This window comes from Myotis daubentonii, chromosome 1 (assembly GCF_963259705.1).
Source record: "Myotis daubentonii chromosome 1, mMyoDau2.1, whole genome shotgun sequence".
In the NCBI taxonomy this organism is placed as follows: Eukaryota; Metazoa; Chordata; class Mammalia; order Chiroptera; family Vespertilionidae; genus Myotis; species Myotis daubentonii.
The window spans coordinates 198,677,779-198,698,683 of NC_081840.1; the positions used below are offsets into that span (position 1 = coordinate 198,677,779).

At 45.3% G+C, this 20,905-nt stretch overlaps 1 protein-coding gene across 1 annotated transcript in view; it reads left to right on the forward strand.

The window, feature by feature from the left end:
* The first annotated feature begins 13,254 nt into the window (after positions 1-13,254).
* IGFBP7 (insulin like growth factor binding protein 7) overlaps positions 13,255-20,905 on the forward strand; it is a 66,260-nt gene continuing 58,609 nt past the window's right edge. The window contains exon 1 of the mRNA XM_059670343.1: positions 13,255-13,789. Coding sequence (XP_059526326.1) covers positions 13,315-13,789 — 475 coding nt within the window. The 5' untranslated portion in view covers positions 13,255-13,314. The remainder of the gene's footprint in view (positions 13,790-20,905) is intronic.

Below are 20,905 nucleotides of genomic sequence, written 5' to 3' on the forward strand. Positions count from 1 at the left end.
TCAATACCCTGAGTCCCTTCAAAAGACATGAGAGGAATCAAACAGGGGAGCAAAGGAAAAGGAAAATAAAGCTGTATTTACATAATTCCCTCTAACTTAGTGAGAGGGGAAGGTCCAACAAGTGATCTATTTTATTCTATTAATCAATTGTGTCAAGTATCATTGGTTTAGTAATCCTATGAAGACACCAAGGAAAGCACATGCAATCATTAAATAATAACATTTATTGAGGGTTAATTATGTCCCAAGCACAGCTCCAAGTACTCTATGTGCATTAGTTCACTTAAGGCCCCTACAACTTTGTGAGGTAGGTACTACTCTCATCCTCAAATTAAAGATCAGAAAATTGAGGCACAGAGAGGTTACTTACTCAAGGTAATACAGGTAGGCTGGAAACTGGAATAAGAGAAGAAAGGGGCTCCCCCTCCCCACACAAAAAAGAAATCTGAAAATTATATGGCAACTAAGATGTCTTAGGCAACAGAGAGCTAACCTGTAGGAAATGAATAAAGTATTCATTCATTCATTCACTCATTCATTTATTCACTCATGCATGCATACATGCACCCATTGAGCTGAGTGCTAGAGATGCAGCAATAGTAAATCACTTTTTAAAGCTAGTCATTATCCTGAGATTGCACAGTCTGGTGGTTAGTAACTCTAAGATGGTAAATGCGCCCAGGATGGGCTCCTCCCCCACACCTGAGGGCTAGAGGGGCTCCTCCACCACACCTGAGGGTTAGAGGGGCTCCTCCCCCACACCTGAGGGCTAGAGGGGCTCCTCCACCAGACCTGAGGGTTACAGACAACAATGTCTGAGCTAGAGGATGAGCAAGAATGCTCTGGGGATCAGAGATGAGTGCCTTAGCCTTTTGAGAAGGGTTTGCTTCCTCTGAGCTCTCAATGTTTTAAAAATAGACCCAAAAAGAAGAGAAGAACAAGATTCTCGCAGCCAAATTCCAAATGAGCCCAGTCATAGTTTATTTTTCCTCCTACCCTAAAAACCTCCAGGGAAAAAGAAAGGATTTGGCAAAGGCAGAGCAGGGCAGAATAGACGAATTGGGAAAGTCTGGGAAGAAGGAAGCTCTTGTAGGCAAATGCAGCTACAGAGGCTGTGGAAGAACATGCCTGGGGTATGGACATGCGTGTGGAGAATAGGACAGAGACTAATGAGAGTAGGCCATGTGAACAGCCAACCCAGAAAGGTCCAGTAAGAAGGAACTGAACTTCTGGAGCAGACAACACACTGAGGTCTACACGGGCAGGCGGGCGTCAGATAGGCCTGTGTTGACATAGGAAATGTCCAAACCTGTAGAGGATTTTTGTGAGTTTATTTGAGCCAAATTGACAACAAATGTTGGAAAGCAAAATCTCCATGGATTGGGAAAATGCTCCAGAGAAGGGCAGTTTTACAGCTTATTTTATACCTTAGAATCAAAGGAGGAAACATGGGAGGAAGCATACCGGAAATCCACTGGGGGTAGATTAAAAGGGTGGGAGAAAGCAAAGCAAGAAAATCTCAGAGATTGGATAAAGGGTAAAATGGGGAGACCCATACCTCCTTTCTATTGGTGGATACAGGATAGCTAACAATTAGCATTTATAGCACATAGAGATGGTATTCTAGGAACAAGACAACAATGAGGGGTTCTGTGATCTTGTGTTCTGGTGTGGTAGGTGTGTCATGAGTGGTCAGGAAAAGATTAGACAGGCTCTTCAAGAAAAGCACTGACCTTTGCAAGGAAACTACAGGCCAAGGATATGACTACCCACCATGATCCACTTTTACTTAGAAATTTTTATGTTCAGACCATCCTATGTCATTACTTTAGGTCTCTGAGTCTGTGGGCCTGCCATGCAGGACTCCCTTGAGCTTGTCAGTGTTAAGATATGGCCCCTTTTCCATCCACACCTGGCAACAGCTGCACAAGTCCAGACCTGGCTGTGGTTCAGAAGGAAGACAGCTTCCAGGAGGGAAATGGGCAAAGGAGGCAAAGCACCCAGAGGGAGGAAACAGGTCTTGGGAATAAGGTAAATTCTCCAGAGAATTCCAAAAAGAATAAGTAACATGTGGAGAGGATAGCACATCCAGGGAACCAGAGTATTTTGGTTTGGCAGGGAGGTCAAAGGGGAGAAGTTGAGGAAGCAGCTGTAGTACAAGTTTTAAAGTGCTTTATAAAGAAAACTGTAAAAAACCCATCATTCCTCTTATCAAACTGGATGGTAAATCAATAGTATTTTTTTCCATATAAGCCCTCAACTAACCAGAGTAGCCTCAAGAGGCCCAGATTAAGAATTCTCTATGTTCTCAATATATATATAACTCATACTACTCAACACCAAAAAAACAAACAATCCCATTTAAAAATGGGCAAAGGACCTGAATAGACCCTCCCCAAAGAGGACACACAGATGGCCAATAGACATGTGAAAAGATGTGCAATGTCACTAGTCATTAGAGAAATGCAAATTAAAACTACAATGAGGTATCACCTCACACTTGTCAGAATGACTATCATCAATAAATCAACAAACAAGTGCTGGCAAGGATGTAGAGAAAAGGAAACCCTTGTGCACTGTTTGTTGGTGGGAATGCAGATTGATGCAGCCACTGTGGAAAACAGTATGGTGTTGCCTCAAAAAATTAAAAATGAAACTGCCTTATGAGCAAGCAATTTCACTTCTGGGAATATATCTGAAGAAACCTGGAACATTAATTCAAAATAATATATACACTCCTGTGTTCATTGCAGCATTATTTACAATAGCCAAGATCTGGAAGCAGCTCAAGTGCCCATCAGTAGATGAGTGGATACAAAAGCCATGGTATGTTTACACAATGAATACTACTCAACTATAAAAAAGAAGGAAATCTTACCTTCTACGACAGCATGGATGGACCTGGAGAGCATTATGCTAAGTGAAATAAGCCAGTCATTTATATGTAGAATTGAACAAAATAAACAAAGTGGAGACAGACTCATAGATACATAGAAGAGATTGACAGCTATCAAAGGGGAGGGGATTAAGGGCTAGGTGAGAAGAGTGAAGGGATTAACCAAAACAAAAAGATTCACGGACACAGACAACGAATAGCGATTTCGAGAAGGAAGGAGGGGTGGGGTGAGGTAGAAAGGTAAAGGGGGATTAATGCTGATAGAAGGAGACTTGATTTAGGGTGGTAAACACACAATACAATATACAGATAATATATTGTAGAACTGTACACCTGAAACCTATATAATTTTATTAATCAACTAGAGGCCCGGTGCATGAAATTCATGCACTGAGGGGGGTATCCCTCAGCCCAGCCTGCACCTTCTCCAATCAGGGACCCCTCGGGGGATGTTCTTCTCACAATCTGGGGCTGCTGGCTCCTAACCACTCACCTGCCTGCCTGCCTGATTGCCCCTAACCACTTCTGCCTGCCAGCCCGATCACCCCCTAACTGCTCCCCTGCCAGCCTGATCACCCCCAACAGCCCTCCCCTGCTGGCCTGATCTCACCCCAACTGCCCTCCCCTGCTGGCCATCTTGTGACAACGTGGGGGCGGCCACCTTGTGACGACATGGGGGCAACCATCTTGTCGTGACCATCTTGTGATGACCTGGGGCAGCCATCTTGTGATGATGCGAGGGCATGATATATTTGCATATCATATCTTTATTATATAGGACTAGAGGTCTGGTGCACAAAATCCGTGCACTCAGGGGGTCCCTCAGCCCAGCCTATGCCCTCTTGCAGTCCCCACAGGGAGCAGGCATAAGCCGGCAGTTGGACATCCTTAGCACTGTCGCAGAGGCAGGAGAGGCTCCTGCCACTGCCACTGCACTCACCAGTTGTGAGCCTGGCTTCTGGCTGAGCAGTGCTACCCCTGTGGGAGTACACTGACCACCAGGGGGCAGCTCCTGCACTGAGCATCTTCCCCGGCAGTCAGTGTGTGTCATAGCGACTGTTCCCCCATTCAGTTGATTTGCATATTGGCCGTTTATTATATATGATGTCACCCCAATAAATTCAATTTTATTTTTTTTAATATATTTTATTGATTTTTTACAGAGAGGAGGGGAGAGGGATAGAGAGCCAGAAACATCGATGAGAGAGAAACATCAATCAGCTGCCTCCTGCACACCCGCTACTGGGGATGTGCCAGCAACCAAGGTACATGCCCTTGACCGGAATCAAACCTGGGACCCTTGAGTCCGCAGGCCGACGCTCTACCCACTGAGCCAAACCAGTTAGGGCTAAATTCAATTTTAAAAAAAGAATTCTCTACATTCTAATTAGGGTTTGATGCCATTATATTTGGGAATAACTTTTATTCAGTCCCCAACGAGCCTCTTGAAATGCTATTGGTACAGAATTACATTAAGAATGTAGTGATTTACCCCTAACCGGTTTGGCTGAGTGGATAGAGCATCGGCCTGCAGACTAAAGGGTCCCAGGTTTGATTCCGGTCAAGGGCATGTACCTTGGTTGCGGGCACATCCCCAGTAGGGGATGTGATGAGGCAACTGATCAATGTTTCTCTCTCATCAATGTTTCTAACTCTTTATCCCTCTCCCTTTCTCTCTGTAAAAAATCAATAAAATATATTTTTTAAAAAAGAATGTAGTGATTTAGCCCTGGCTCGGTGGATAGAGTGTTGGCCTGCGGACTGAAGGGTCATGGGTTTGATTCCAGTCCGGGGCACATGCCTGGGTTGTGGGTTCGGTCCCCAGTGTGGGGTGTGCAGGAGGCAGCCAATTCATGATTTTCTCTCAGCATTGATGTTTCTGTCTCTCTCTCCTTCTCTCTTCCTCTCTGAAATCAATAAAAATATATTTTAAAAAAAGAATGTAGTGATTTAACAAGATGGTTTCTGAGAGGCACTTGAAGCATCACTTTCCCCATTAAGCCAACTTCCTGGACTTATGAATGTCTACCACCTCATTGACATGGCTAAAGAGGTGGAAGATTCCCCACACAGACGTCGTTGTCACCACAAAGCCCCTCCTAACACGCCTGCTGCACACCTAACCGCTCACCTCAGTTGGTTCTACTTCCCACCCTGAAGACTGTTCAAGCCTCCACTAGGCTCCCCGGCCATGTGCTAGCCTGTCCCATGAATTCCTGAAACCTGGGACAGATCACACACAGAACTCTGGGAGACATCACTGTGGGCCAAAGGAACACTAGTTCCTTTCTCTTGCAGGTGTATCCTCGCTCCCCTCTCTTGACTATCTCATTCCAAATCACGTTTTCTGCAGGAAGAGAATCACTGGGGAACCTCCCCTGCCCCTGAAGGCCCTAATTTTCAAGCCAAACACCAGTGCATCTCATGGGCTCCCAGGACGCAAGGTCACATAACAGGAGGACAAAAATTTCACCTTTGAACCTTAGAGAAAACCTAAAAATGTTACTTCTCAATAAGGTATAACAATATACTCAAATCTTGAGAGGATTCCACTCAACAAGAATCAAAAAAGAAGAGGGACTTAAATTTTTCCAGCATTCCCTCTGTTCCAGCACATCCTTGTTTCACTTAAAAAGAAAGCATTTCTATTAAACATGAATGCCATGAGAAGGCACTAATGAGGGAAGCGGCTTGGCATTAAGGAATTTGGATTTGCGGCTCAATAGCTACAAATTATGACAATACTGGAATTAGCTTGTTATTCACCTAAGAGGCTGATACCCTATCCAGGAGTAAATGAAGCCATTGCAGGAGTAAATAAACCAACAGTCATGTCATTTAAAAAGTAAATGTTCACCCTAGCTGGTTTGGCTCAGTGGATAGAGCATTGGCCTGCAGACTGAAGAGTCCCAGGTTTGATTCTGGTCAAGGGCACATGCCTGAGTTTCGGGCTCAATCCCCAGCAGGGGGCTTGCAGAAGGCAGTTGTTGATCAATGATTCTCTCATCATTGATGTTTCTATCTCTCTCTTCCCTCTCCCTTCCTTTCTGAAATTAACAAAAATATTTTTTAAAATCTTTTTAAATAAATGATAATAATAAAAGATAAATGTTTAGCCCAGCTGATGTGGCTCAGTGATTGGGTATCGACCTATGAACCAGAAGGTCAGGGTTCAATTCCCAATCAGGGCACATGCCCAGGTTGCAGGCTTGATCCCCAGTGTGGGGGCAAAGAGGGTGCAGGAGACAGCCAATCAATGAGTCTCTCCCATCATTGATGTTTCTATCTCTCCCTCTCCCTTCCTCTCTGAAATCAATTTTTTTAAAAAAAAAAGTTAATGTTTAGCATCAGTGAAAGGAATAATTGCTATTCTAATTCCCTAATAAACTTTTTAAAATAAAAAGCATCCATCTATTACTCAACACGTAACATCCTAGCTGATGATCTGTTCAGACAGGAAGGAATCAATGCTCTCAGGATAAACACACTCACAAACTTTCAGACGCCCATGTAACCCCTTCATGAGCACTAAGTTTTATACTCGGTTAAGTTTATGACATTTTAGTCCCTGAAAATATTCATCCTAGTTTCTTCTCCCAGGCCTCTGATAACGATGCGGAGCAATGTTTTATTTTTTATTTTTCTCCTTTGCCAAGGTGAATTATGCAATCAGGCAACTGGAAGATTAATATGGGGGCCCTGCATCATTTACCACCAAATGATCATATCATTTCCCCCATAACAAAAAAGGATGAAGCCTCATTATGGAATAGCCCAGAGATCTCTTTCCATTTATTGTCACAAAAAGCAATGCTCTCTAGTCTAGTTTATAGGGGGACATAAATGTAAAAGTCTGTGTTAATTCAAAGTTAAAGTGTAAAATAATAATTTGTAAGCCAGGAAATGAAGCTCCTAGAGGCTTAACAACCTGGCATGCATGATATGTGTGGCATAGTGAGGATTAGAGTTTAAATTTAAATTGTAACTGTGTATGTTTGGAAGTTGGCTTATTATTCAGTGACCTTCTGAAATCTTGAAAGGCTGTCAAATAATACAGCAGAACACAAGAGAGATCACCTTCCTGGATGATCCCTAAGAGTTCTTCAGGTATCTCCGTTCCCTCATAACTAATGATCAGGACTAACAGCACGCTCCAGCGCCACCTAGCTTTAAATAACCCCCCCCCCCCAGGCAGTCCTTCAAGTTCTATGTCTCTAAATATTGAATTTTATAGTCTATTAATGCTGTTTCAATTCTATCATTAGCTATTTCCCTGCATGGTCATAACTCTTTAAAAAGATCAGATACAGAATGCAGGTAAGAAATCAGTTTCTGTCCTTTATTACACAGTGAGATTATATCATTGAGGGACTTCACATATATCAAGAGAATAAACATCAAGGGTTTACTCTAAGTCAAATGGCAAGCAATGTCTCTACAACAATGCACTATGATCACTAAGGAGCCTCCTTCCCTTCCAAATGGGGCAGACCTGATTTTGTAAAAGAAATTAGCATGTCCAAAATCCAGCTGTCACCTTCCCCCAGCACAAATCTGCATTAACCGCAGCTTTCCCGCAGTCTCCCATGCAAAAACTATGCAGGTTTTTCTTGACTTCCTCTCAGACACTTTCCAAGGGTCATATATTTTATTTCTTAAAGATCTCTTAGAGAGAACCAAGATGGCAGCATAGGTAAACAACGGAGATTACTGCCTCGCACAACCATTTCAAAAATACAAATAAAAGACAGAACGGACAACATCCAGAACCACAGGAAGGCTGGCCGAGTGGAAATTCTACAACTAAAAGGAAAGAGAAAAGCATACCGAGACTCAGAGGAGGTACGGAGCGGAAGTAAAATACAGAGGTGCAGAGGTGCATGTGGAGAGGGCTGGCGGCTGAGGTCACGATTGTCTTTTTCAATCGGGAGGGAGTCTCAGGCCCTGAGCTCCAGTTCCGGGCAAGTCTCTGGGGACCCAGACTCATACGGGAGAAACGGGACTGTCTGGCATCAGTCGGAACTTGAGGGCAGCTTTCTCTCGGAGGCACATGCAGCGATTGCTGGGGCTTCTGAGGACAGGACTGAGAGCAGCCATACTACTCGCTCCGCCTGCCCAGTTGATCCCCTGGGACTCTGCCCCGCCCCACCCAAGCCCTGCACGGAGGCTTTTGCATATGAAAGGCCCGGCCCTTTGTCATCTGAAAATTACTTAACAAACTGCAGCTGCCCAAGGCCCCAGGGCAACTTGCATTGCTTTACAGCTGGCTTCTGCAGGGTAGCCTCAGGCAGAGGCTAGATTAGCACCTCCTTAGATCCCAGAGCCAGTGTACCCAGTGGTCAGAGTGGGACAATCCAATTATAACTCTGCATATCCATAAGAGACACACTCAGGGGGCAGACTCAGTGAGCACCAAAGCCCCACTGAAGCAAGTCTTGCCCCATAAGGGTGTCTTCAGCACAGAAGTTCTCCCACCGTAGACACAGCAGATTCTCACAGACAATTGGCCTAGAAGTCAATTCCTCCCAGTGTTACCTACAACAATCAAGGCTTAACTACAACAAGACTGTGCACAAAGCCCACAAGGGGGTGCACCAAGAGTGTCTACCTCAGGTAATTGGGGAGGCTGAGCCACCGGGCCCTAGAGGACACTTAGCACAGGAAACCACTTTATCAACACAGGGAAGCATAAAAAATGCCGAGACAAAGAAACAGGACACAAATGACAGAAATGGAGGAAAGCAAACTACTGGATATAGAGTTCAAAACCACACTTTTAAGGTTTTTCAAGAACTTTCTAGAAACCGCCGATAAATGTAGTGAGATCCTCAAGAAATCTAGTGAGACCCTCGATGTTGTGATAAAGGACCAACTAGAAATTAAGCATACACTGACTGAAATAAAGAATATTATACAGACTCCCAACAGCAGACCCAGAGGAGCGCAAGAATCAAGTCAAAGATTTGAAATGCGAAGAAGCAAAAAACACCCAACTGGAAAAGCAAAATGAAAAAAGAATCCGAAAATACAAAGATAGTGTAAGGAGCCTCTGGGACAGCTTCAAGTGTACCAACATCAGAATTATAGGGGTGCCAGAAGAAGAGAGAGAGCAAGATATTGAAAACCTCTTTGAAGAAATAATGACAGAAAACTTCCCCTACCTGGTGAAAGAAATAGACTTACAAGTCCAGGAAGCGCAGAGAACTCCAAACAAAAGGAATCCAAAGAGGACCACACCAAGACAGATCATAATTAAAATGCCAAGAGCAAAAGACAAAGAGAGAATCTTAAAAGCAGCAAGAGAAAGAAAGTCAGTTACCTACAAGGGAGTACCCATACGACTGTCAGCTGATTTCTCAACAGAAACTTTGCAGGCCAGAAGGGAGTGGCAAGAAATATTCAAAGTGATGAATGCCAAGAACCTACAACCAAGATTACTTTATCCGGCAAAGCTATCATTCAGAATTGAAGGTCAGATAAAGAGCTTCACAGATAAGAAAAAGCTAAAGGAGTTCATCACCACCAAACCAGTATTATATGAAATGCTGAAAGGTATCCTTTAAGAAGGGGAAGAAGAAGAAAAAGGTAAAGATACAAATTATGAACAACAAATACACATCTATCAACAAGTGAATCTAAGAATCAAGTGAATAAATAATCTGATGAACAGAATGAACTGGTGATTATAATACAATCAGGGACATAGAAAGGGAATGGACAAACTATTCTTGGAGGGGAAAAGGGTGTGGGGGATGCGGGAAGAGACTGTACAAAAATCATGCACCTATGGATGAGGACAGTGAGCCGGGAGTGAGGGCGGAGGGTGGGGTGGGAACTGGGAGGAGGGGAGTTATGGGGGGGAAAAAGAGGAACAAATGTAATAATCTGAACAATAAAGATTTAATGTAAAAAAAACCACACACACACACACACACACACACACAAAAGGTCTCTTAGCTTGTCCTGGTGGGTCAATCATGGAAAAAAAAGGAGACATATGTAATACTTTAAACAATAAAAAAATAATTAATTTAATTACATTAAATAGATCTCTCATCCATTCCTCGCCTTCTATGTAGGGTGATTCTATATCCCTGTTGTCCAGGGCAATCTAGATTTATGTCTGTTGCCCCACAAAATTGTTCAGGATGGACAATAAGGAATATGGTCCATTCCCATCACCACAACTTCTCATTGATTCCCACCTGGATGGTAGCAGTAGTTGGCAATAATGGGTGGAAGTAGCTACCCAACTGATCTTCCCTTTCATCCCTTTACTTTTTCAAAATTTTAATTGAGTGCTAATTCTGTACCAGACACAATGTTGGCACCAGGTAGGGCTTCCCTGTAAGACTGTGCAGTTTGCACGTTGCATCAGGGCACCCAGCCCAGGTAGTGAGTGAGGCGGAACACCATCTGCTTGCTGAGCTTTGTATTCTCTGCTGCATCTGCCCAGTGGTGGTGCGGGGGGGGGGGGGGGGGGGGTCGGATCTTTTTTCTAACTCACATAAAGACATTGTGGAAATTACATTCCTTCGTCCAGTCTGTCCCTATTAGAATCCATTCCCCTCTTCTGTATTGACCTTCCTACATTGCAAGCCTGACCTTGCCTCTCTCCTGATCCTGCTCACTGTCACCTATAAGCTCCAGTCCAAAGTCCTGGGCATGGTGTGCAAAGTCCATGGTCATCTGGCATTTGTCATCTCTCCAGACTCATTTCTCCCCATACACACCTTACCTCACCTGTGCTGGACTTTTTCTAGTTGCTAAAATGTGCCAAAATGATTTGCACTGGCTTCATTCCTTTCCAACATGCTGTTTATCTGAGCTTGGGTGATCATCCACACAACACGCCACCATCTGACAGTCTACTGACTGATGATGATAAAGGAGGAAGGAAAGGAGGAAAAATGAATTGATGATAACTAATGCCTGGCCGAGGGGATGGGGCCTAAGCTGGCAGGCAGATATCCCCCAAGGGGTCCCGGACTGTGAGAGGGTGCAGGCCAGGCTAAGGGACCCTCCCCCCACCCCCCAGTGCATGTACACTGGGCCTCTAGTCATACTCAATGGTGCAAGACTAAAAGCTTTCCCTCTATAATCAGGAAGAAAACAAGGATGCCCACTCTTGCCACTTCTATTCCAGATTATACTGGAGGTTCTAACCTTTTTCTAGCAATTAGGCAAAAAATGAAATAAAGGCCATCCAGATTAAACAGGAAGAAGCAAAATTATATTTACAGAGGGCATATCCTGTCTCCATAGCCAGGCTCTTCATCTCACTGAAGATGAATGGCTGACAATGTCTTCTTTCTTGGAAGGAAGGAGTTCTCTTCCTATTTCCAACTCTTCCAGCATCACTCAGCCCAGGACCCTTCTCTACCCTCCCACCGACCTGGCTCCCATGCAGCCTTTAAAAACACTGTGGGGGGCAAGTATTAGTGGTGCTGTCAGTACCCCTGTGCCCCCCCCCCCAACACACACACACACACACACACACACACACACACACACAATTTGTAGAGCCTGAGGTCGTGTCTGGCAGCCCATTGATAAGCATCTTTATTGCTGTCTTCCCTTTCTGTTCACTCCCTCCTTCTCAATGGTGTATCCTGACCCGGCCTCTCATGTAAGCTGCTTGCACTGGGATCTTTGTCTAGCATTTGGCTTCTGGGGAACCAAAAACTATGACAGATAGTCATCGTAGGTCCTTTGTGGACTTTGACCAGCAAATTAATAAAATTGAAATAGAACAGGAAATACCAGAGTACACTCTGTATTTGTTTCAACTTGAGACTGTAAATTGTATCTCTTACTGTGGGACAAAGGCAAAAATACTTAGGAAAATTCTGCTCTAAAGACTTTTCATTGTTTTTTAAACAAATGTCATGTCAACATATGAACTTTTTTTTTAAGCACCACTTTTCCAAGAGCATGTTAAGGAGAGGCCAAAAAGCAGTACCAAGTTTTATGAATAGGAAGGTGCTTGGTTTTTATATTCCCTCAATGTTGTGATTACTTAATTTTCAAAAACATTTACAATACTAATCCCAGGAAGACTCTGGCGAGAGTGGCATGTATGTATTGCCGATGTCATTGTAAACCACACACTTTGCGTTAGCTCAAAATCCTATAAATCCTCGTATTTTGGCTCAGAAAAAAAATAACTAAAACTGGGCATACAGAATCATGTACACTGCAGTGTTTTCTGTTCAATAAAAAATAGGAGCAACTTAAATGTCTGGATTTTGAAGGAGGAGTTTGAAGGACCAATATTCTCGGGAAGAGAGGCTTTGAAGTTGAGTTTTACAGAAAGATGAAGGAGGGATTGTCCACCGCTTACATAAGAAGTCTCACAGGCTTGCTGATGAAAACTAGGTTCTCAGTGGCACCTCCGCTCAGTTCTCCGGAGAGTCTGATGGAGATCCAGCACAGTTTTTAGTAGGAACTTAAAACAATGGCCCAGCGCTCTCATGGATGGAGTCCAGTACTACTCACACTACTCACACTTACAACTTGACTTGGCATAAGAAGTAGATCCAGAGACAAATGGTGGCGGGGGGGGGGGGGGGGGGCGGTTAGAGAGCAACTAAAGGACTTGTATGCATGCATATTAGCATAACCAATGGACAGACACTGGGGCGGTGGGGGCTTGCCGGGGTGGGAATGGCTGGGGGGGGGGGGGTCAATTGGGGGAAAAGGAGACATATGTAAAACTACAATAAAAAAAACTTAAATTTTTACTATAGAGAAATATAGAATTGTATATTTAGAGACATTCAGAAAATCATTTAAAAATTTTTCTTGACCCAAAAAAAGAAAAAAGCAGAGGTGGAGGAGGCAGTTACGAGGTTCCAAAAAGAGTAGTGGTTGGCAACGATCTGTCCCTTTCAGCCTGCAACCCAAAACCACATGGGGTCTGAGACCCACGGGGACTCAAAATCCCCCTGTGGGGTTGTAAAACCAACCGTGCCTGGAAGAGCTTCCCCAACCGCGGGGTAATCAGTACTCAGGTCTCCAGGGCCCGCTTAGAAGTTCATACATTGAACACCGGTTCCGTTCAAAGTCGTTGTTGTTAAGAAAGAAGTACAAATATCTGGATAGGAAAAACGAGGGTGCAGGGGGTGACTGTGAGAGACTGGGGCGCAGCCTGCGGGGCGAGGGGCCAGGGGGTAAACGGGGGCCGGCGGGTGCGCTCTGAGGCCGGAGCCCCGCGCAGCCGGCCTGAGCTTCCGCGCCCCGGGCGCCCGCGGCCGCCCCACCCCGCCCCGCCGGCAGGAGCGCGCTGGAGTCCGCGCTCTCGCCGCCCCGGGGTGTGGTTCCTGTGGGCCCGACCGGGAGGGGCGCGGCGTTTAAGGCGCGGGCCAGCGGGTGCCGGCTCACTCGCGCTCCCGCCGCCGCCGCCGCCGAGCCCCACCATGGAACGGCCGCCGGCACGCGCCCTGCTCCTCGGAGCCGCCGGGCTGCTGCTCCTGCTCCTGCCCCTCTCCTCTTCCTCCTCTTCGGACGTCTGCGGCCCCTGCGAGCCGGCCTCCTGCCCGCCCCTGCCCCCGCGGGGCTGTCCGCTGGGCGAGACCCGCGACGCGTGCGGCTGCTGTCCCATGTGCGCCCCCGGCGAGGGCGAGCCCTGCGGGGGCGGCGGCGCGGGCAGGGGGTACTGCGCGCCGGGCATGGAGTGCGTGAAGAGCCGCAAGAGGCGGAAGGGTAAAGCCGGGGCAGCAGCCGGGGGCCCGGGAGTGAGCGGCGTGTGCATGTGCAAGAACCGCTACCCGGTGTGCGGCAGCGACGGCAACACCTACCCCACCGGGTGCCAGCTGCGCGCCGCCAGCCTGAGGGCCGAGAACCGCGGGGAGAAGGCCATCACCCAGGTCAGCAAGGGCACCTGCGAGCAAGGTGGGCACCGGCGCTTTCCTCTCCGCCCCCGCCCCCCTGGCTCACGCCGCTGTGGACCCGGGCTCCCCCTAGCGGGTCGGATCCGACCGGCGATGGCGACCCGTGCGCCCCGCGCTGATTCCGTAACTCTCCTCCGGTGGGCATCCCAGGGAACTGGCTGGCAGCCGCGGGGATGCCCGCAGAGATGGGAGACGCCTCCTCTTCTGTTATTTTGGAGGATTTAGTTTTAGCGTTTGCTGCGTGCACCAAGAAAGTGAGGACTTGCAAGGCCAGTGAGTGTGTGTGTGTGTGTGTGTGTGTGTGTGTGTGTGTGTGATTTAGCGATATTTCAGACTCCCGCATCCTATCCCAAAAACTCACCCAACTGATGCTAACACCTGGCAAGTCGATTCGCAAAAGCAGCCCCCATTGTTTGGCGAAACAAAGTATGTCATGTTATCATCACTTTTTTCTTGGCCTGGGTATATAGATAGAGATGAAGTCAAGAAATGGGGGAAAGAAGTTTGACGACGAAATGCGAAATAAGGACTTTCAGAGAGAAGTTGTTTGTTCCACCTTTAAATGGCTAGATTGTCAGAACTATGAAACTAAGATTTCATGGCTTCTTAATATTGAGAAAAATAGTTCACCTACTGGAAATTACAGATTCTTAAACAGCAATCTAGCAAATAATTTGTGGGCAAAAAAAAAAAAATACAGACTCTTTGAAGAGCGTCTTTATGATGTAGTTTTGTTGGGAACCTTATAACCATTTCGTTTTTCTTTCTTGTTCCCTTTTTTGTGTTATGCGTCCCCAGGATGCACTGTTCAGCAGGAATGGCTTTGAGGTTATGTTTAAGGTTTATTTTATTTCAAGCAAGTCCAATCTTGCCATAAATGAAAGTGGAAAATAAGTAGAGTTCAGACTTGGGGAAACACACACAGAGAGAGTTTAACTCTAATGCCTGAAATAACATTTTCCATAGGCAGCCGTTTCAAGGGGAGTTAGAAATCTGACCTAGCAGTCCTTCTCCTGGGCCCAGCCAAAGTAGAAAGTGGGAGCAAGGCCCTTCTCCTGAAAGGACAGAAGCAGTTGCTTCTTTAACAGCTCAGACTTTCACCAAACTTTCCAAATAATTCATTTTTAGAGCTTTTCCCAGAAGTTCGTGTGCTAATAGGTCGGATGTCACCAATTTCAGAGTTCACTATTAAAAGCCTTACATTGTGTGACATACTGGTACTGGTATTATTATCACCTGAAACTTAGAAAGTCACAATCCAAAGTGGTCCACATCCTTTTCCAACAGAAACAGTTATTTGTTCCTTTGGGTCGAAGTCATATCATGAAAGAGAAATGTCCATAGCTGAAGAGTTCATTCCACATATTAAGATTTTCTTAAACACCATAAGGGGAATTTTTTGCCGATAGGAACAAAAGGTTAGATAAAGGAAGTTAGCTTGGTGATTGTTTAAGGAGTATCCATTCTAGCTCGTAGCTGAGACGGGTAGTCAGATAGAATAGCAGGCATATCTCAGAGATAATGCACTTAGGTTCCAGTGAAATAGAGTGAGTTATAATCTTTCTTTAGATGAGGGAGCCTTACTTTTCATTTGTTTCTTTAAAACAAAACCAAAATAAAAAAGCAACACCTACAAAATGCAATAAAGAGAAGTACAATAAAATGAGGCATACCTATGGTCTTATAACCTCATTACCATGTACCCTCAGCTCCCTGCATCTTTCCAGATTGCAAACCCCATGAGGGTACAGACTTGGTTTTACTTTATGTTTGGGAAAATGTTCAGAAACATAGTATCTAAAACTGGAAACCTGGACATAAATTAGCCTGTTCTCCCCAACCTAAATTTAGAAACGGGGTCTAGTGCATGGCACCATTTATAGGAGAACTTAGAAAAGAATATAAGGCCCACCAGCATACTTTTCCACAGTACAGATAATGAGGCCTAAAACCAGATTTTCGAATATACTAGAGGCCCAGTGCATGAAATTCATGCATGGGTAGGGTCCCTGGGCCTGGCTGGTGATCAGGGCCAATGGGGGCCTTCTGGCTGCCAGTCAGAGCCTTCTTTTCCTGGCTGCCGGCTGCTGGCCGGGGCCTTCTTTCATTCTGTGCCGCCCCCTGGTGGTCAGTGCACGTCATAGAGAGCAATTGAACTCGGTCCCCTAGTCAAACTCCTGAGGGGACACTGCATATTAGCTATATATATATATATATATATATATATATATATATATATATATATATATATATATATACTAGCGGCCCGGGGCACAAAAATTTGTGCACTCGGGAGGGTCCCTCAGCCTGGCCTGTGCCCTCTCACAGTCTGGGACCCCTCAGGGAATGACCACCTGCTGGCTTAGGCCCACTCCCCGGGGGATGGGGCCTAAGCTGGCAGACATCCCTCTGGCATCCCGGGAGCCCTCGGGGGATGTCCACTTGCCAGCAGGGAGCAGGCCTAGCTGCAGTCAGACATCCTTAGCACTGCTGAGGAGGCAGGAGAGGATCCCACCACCACTGCTGTACTGGCAGCCGTCAGCCTGGCTTGTGGCTGAGCAGAGCTCCTCCTGTGGGAGCGCACTGACCACCAGGGGGCAGCTCCTGCATTGAGCATTTGCCCCCGGTGGTCAGTGTGTGTCATAGTGACCAGTGATTCCCAGTCGCTCTGCTGTTAGGGTCAATTTGCATATTACCCTTTTATTATATAGGATAGATTGTTCTGACTCCTGAATGTTTTGAAAGTCATAGAAGCAAACCTGATATAGTGCCATGTACTTCTGTGCCATTTAGTATTGGGGCTTTGCAAAGAATAAGAAATGCATTTCTAGGTTCCTCCAGCCATTTCTTCCCTCAGAAGAAACTTGAGTTATGCTTCCTTGTGTATTGAGGGGGAGAGGACATTGTAGGACTCAGTCACAATGGTGTGGTACCATCTGTGTTCTTTGTGTTGGTCTCATATAACCCACACTTATTGAGCATCTAAAGTGTGGCAGCACTGTGCTAGGTGCTATAGAACAAAGGATACACAAAACAGAACTGGTCCTTTTTTAAAAATATATTTTTATTGATTTCAGAGAAGAAGGGAGAGGGAGAGAGAGATAGAAACATCAATGATGAGAGAGAATCATTGATCAGCTGCCTCCTGCACATCTCCTGCTGAGGATCAAACCCAAAACCCAAGCATGTGGCCTAACCTATTCTCAAACCGTGACCTCCTGGTTCGTAGGTCAACACTCAACCACTGAGCAACACCAACCAGGCAAAACAGAACTGGTATTGCTGACTAAGAAAGTATCAATACAAGTTTCAAACTCACCTCCCTGAGTGCTTTCACTGGAGCCCTGGAGACACTCCCAAATCTTCCCTTATTTTATGAGATCACCACTTACCCACCTTCTGGAGAGGATCTTCGACTGCTTGTTTTCTGTACCTCTCTGATAAGAAGCAAAGCCATCTTCCTGAAAATTTGTCTGAAGGGTAATAAGCTAATAATATCACATCTTAGACCTGTCATCATGAATTTACTGCCGTTATTAGATCTTATCAAGGTCCCTGAAGTCATGAGTAATTGAAAGAGAGGATTCAGTTTAATAAAAAGTTAATATAGAGAAGCTGAGATGTATAATAAAATCTCACATTGGAAGAGAAAAGAAATGGTGTTCCTTTATTCCAGCTCTTGGTTACTTCCTGTTCATGGCCCTATCAATCTGAGCTCCTGGGTAATCCCATTTCAGCCCACCGCTCTCCCATCACCCCCCTTGGTCCCTTTGGATCCCATCTTCTCTTTTTTTTCTCCCTCAGAATTAATTTTTACTTGTGAAATCAGAATTCATTCTTAAGCATCTGCCTTATTATACCTTTAAAACCAAGTTCAAATTACCTAGCAAGGAATATGAGGCTCTTCACAATAACTCTACCCTGTTATTTTGGCCTCTTCTCCCCAACTCCTTTACAGTCCAGCCAAAGGCTTGCTCTTTGCTGCTATTTGCAGTCATAGGCAAATGCTCACCCTCACTTTGCACCCTTTGAACTCTTAGTTTTCAAGGATCAGACGTTGTCACTTTCTCGGTGAAGCTCCTTGATTCTCCCACCCCCCAGGGATGTCCTTATCCTTCCTCTCTTCCAGCCATTTTTTCAACGATGTTTATTGCACACATACTGTGTCCATGTAAACAAGAGCTATCCTAGCAGAACAGTTAAGATGCTGAGCTCTAGAACCAGACTCCCTGGGTGTGAATCTTAACTCTGCCACTTCCTTAGCCTTGAGCAAGTTACTTGACCTGTCTGGGCCTGTGCTTCCTCACCTATAATGTAAGGATTATCATCATACCTATCTCATAGAGTTTTTGTGAAGAGTCAATGTTTTGAAGATTATTCATAGAAATAACCTAATGAATATTCATTGTTGTCATCATTCAACCTTCAAGTAAACTCCATGAGGGAAGGGAATTGTTGCTCCCTGATCTATCCCCAAGGGCCTAGATCAGTGCCTGGTACTAGTAGATGCTCTAAATCTACTAGTTGAATGAATGAATTGAATGAATGAATGAATTTTCCAGGTACTGTTCTAATCTCAGCCTAGAATAAGATAGGCAGGGTTGACCCCTCTCTGATGGCAATTACTGTAAGCTTTACACAGAAACAAGTAAACAGATATTTTCACAGTCATATGTGCTGTGAAGAATGTGCAACAAGGAAATGGGATAGAGACTAGAGGTGGATGAGCAGCAGGAAGTGGGGTGGGCGGAGCCATGCAGAGGATCCATGTGAGGATTTCAGCCAAGGGAGCAGAGGTGACAACAGCTCTGCTAGTTAGTATAGCGCCCCCAACAGCCTCCGAAGCACTCCCTGAATGTCTGCCTTCTGCACAGGACTGGGAGCCTCCTAACAGAGAAGCTCCAACTTGTAATTCTTTATAAACACAGCGGCTGGCTAATAGTTGGACACTTTGTAAATATTTGTTGATTAAACAAGGGAATTGCTTAAGAAAGTGCCTTCCCTTTTGGAAATGCAGGCAATGGACTCCCCTGCCTGTCTGCTCTCTCTTCTCCTGTATCTTCTGCCTTTATGAAGTCCAGGCCAGGGAATACATTTGACACAGACTCATCTTCCTCTCCTCTGCTACCCTGAACTCTTAGATTGTCACCCCCGACCCAGATCTCAACATTTCCCCATCCCCTTGCTGGTTAGAATTAGGTCAAATGGAAAAAGCTTCAGTGCAGATTTTTCTTTTCAGAAACTCATTTTGATGGATTTTAAACATTCATTCTTTGCAAATCTCATTGTATGCTCATTTTTGTGTTAATAACATATTATTTGAGTACCTGTTTTCTATTACTATATTTCCCGTAAATTTTTGAATTTGTGATATTGTGATTTATAATAAGAAATGTATATATTAGATCTTCATCCCATGTAGCTACTCAAACCTTCGGAATTTTCCAAGTGCTGGGAGTAACAAGGTGTCTTTTTCTTAAATTAAGGAGGTGACTTTCAGAAAGACCCTAAGTCATCTAATGATAGGGATTGATTGCTTTGGAGCCAGCTATGTGATTAGTGGGTTGGAACTTTCAATCCCACCCCTTCAACCTCCTGGGAGGAAGAGGAGCTGGAGATTGAGTTCAATCACCAATGATTGATTGAATGATTGGGTGATTTAATCAATCATGCCTATGTAATGAAGCCTCCATTAAAACCCAAAAGGGCCCAGCAGGCATGGCTCGGTGGCTGAGCATCGACCTATGAACCAGGAGGTCACGGTTCAATTCCCCAGTCAGGGCATATGGCTAGGTTGTGGGCTCCATCCCCAGTGTGGGGCATGCAGGAGGCAGCTGATCAATGACTCTCTCTCATCATTGATGTTTCTATCTTTCCTCTCCCTTCCTCTCTGAAATCAATAAAAATATATATTTTTGAAAAACAACACAAAAGGATGGGTTTGGAGAGCTTCTGGGTTGGTGAACATACAGAGGTGCTAGGAGGGTGAACACAGAAGCTCCGTGTCCTTTCTTCAGACCTTTCCCTCTGCATCTCTTCCATCTGGCTGTTCCTGAGTTATATCCTTGTATAATAAACTGATAACCTAGTAAGTCCGTAAAATGTTTCTGAGTTCTGTGAGCCACTCTAACAAATTAATGGGACCCTGGGAGGGGGTTGTTGGAACCTCCAATCTGTAGCCAGTCAGTCAGAAGCACAGGTGACCACATGGACTTGTGATTGACATAAGAAGTGTGTGTGTGTGTGTGTGTGTGTGTGTGTGTGTGTGTGTAGGGGGGGGGGGAGGGATGAGGGTTGGAGAGGGAAATCTTGTTGGACTGAGCCCTTAACCAGTGTGATCTGAAGCTATCCCAAGGTAGACAGTGTCAGAATTGTAGGACACCCAGCTGGTGTTGGAGAATTGCTTGGGGATGTGAAAGAAAATACATGTGCAACTGGTAGAACGTCATTAAAAGTTGATACAGAAGAAAAAGATAGTAAGTAAATAAATAAAATGCAAAAAAAGAAAAGAAAGTTGATATAGAGTGTTCCAATTTTAAATGAAATTGTAATGGTCTGGCTTACCTTGTGGCAAAGGGTTGGGGAGTGGGGCAATGCAAGTCAGTGCAATACTTTGTAAAACTACCACTGTCATACCACAAAGACAGACAGAGAGCCCCCTGGAGGGGGATCCTTAACCCGGGTTTATGAAGAGCCAGGAAAGACTTCCTAGAAGAGTGGTGTCCTGATTGAGACAGGGGTGAGGAGGAATTGGCTGGAGAAGAGCTAGCATGACGCTTGGAGTGAGCTAGAAGGGAGAGAGAGGAGCATTACAAGCAGAAGGAAGAGAGCAGAAAGCATAGCACGTGGTTCCATGGGGCTGCCCCACAGAGCGGGAGGGCCACGGGGGCAGCCGGACACTTAACAGGGCTTGGTGACCAAGGGCCTTGTGGCCCATTAAGGAGTTTAGACACTGTCACAAGAGCAGTGGGCCGTTGAGTGATGTAATTGGATTTGTGCTTTTAAAAAATCTCTGTGGCCGCCCTTAGGAGGATAGATTTGAAGGGGCAAGACTGTCATCAGGGACTTTCATTAGGAAGCTGTTACAATAATCCTGGCAAGAGAAGCCTAACTCCTC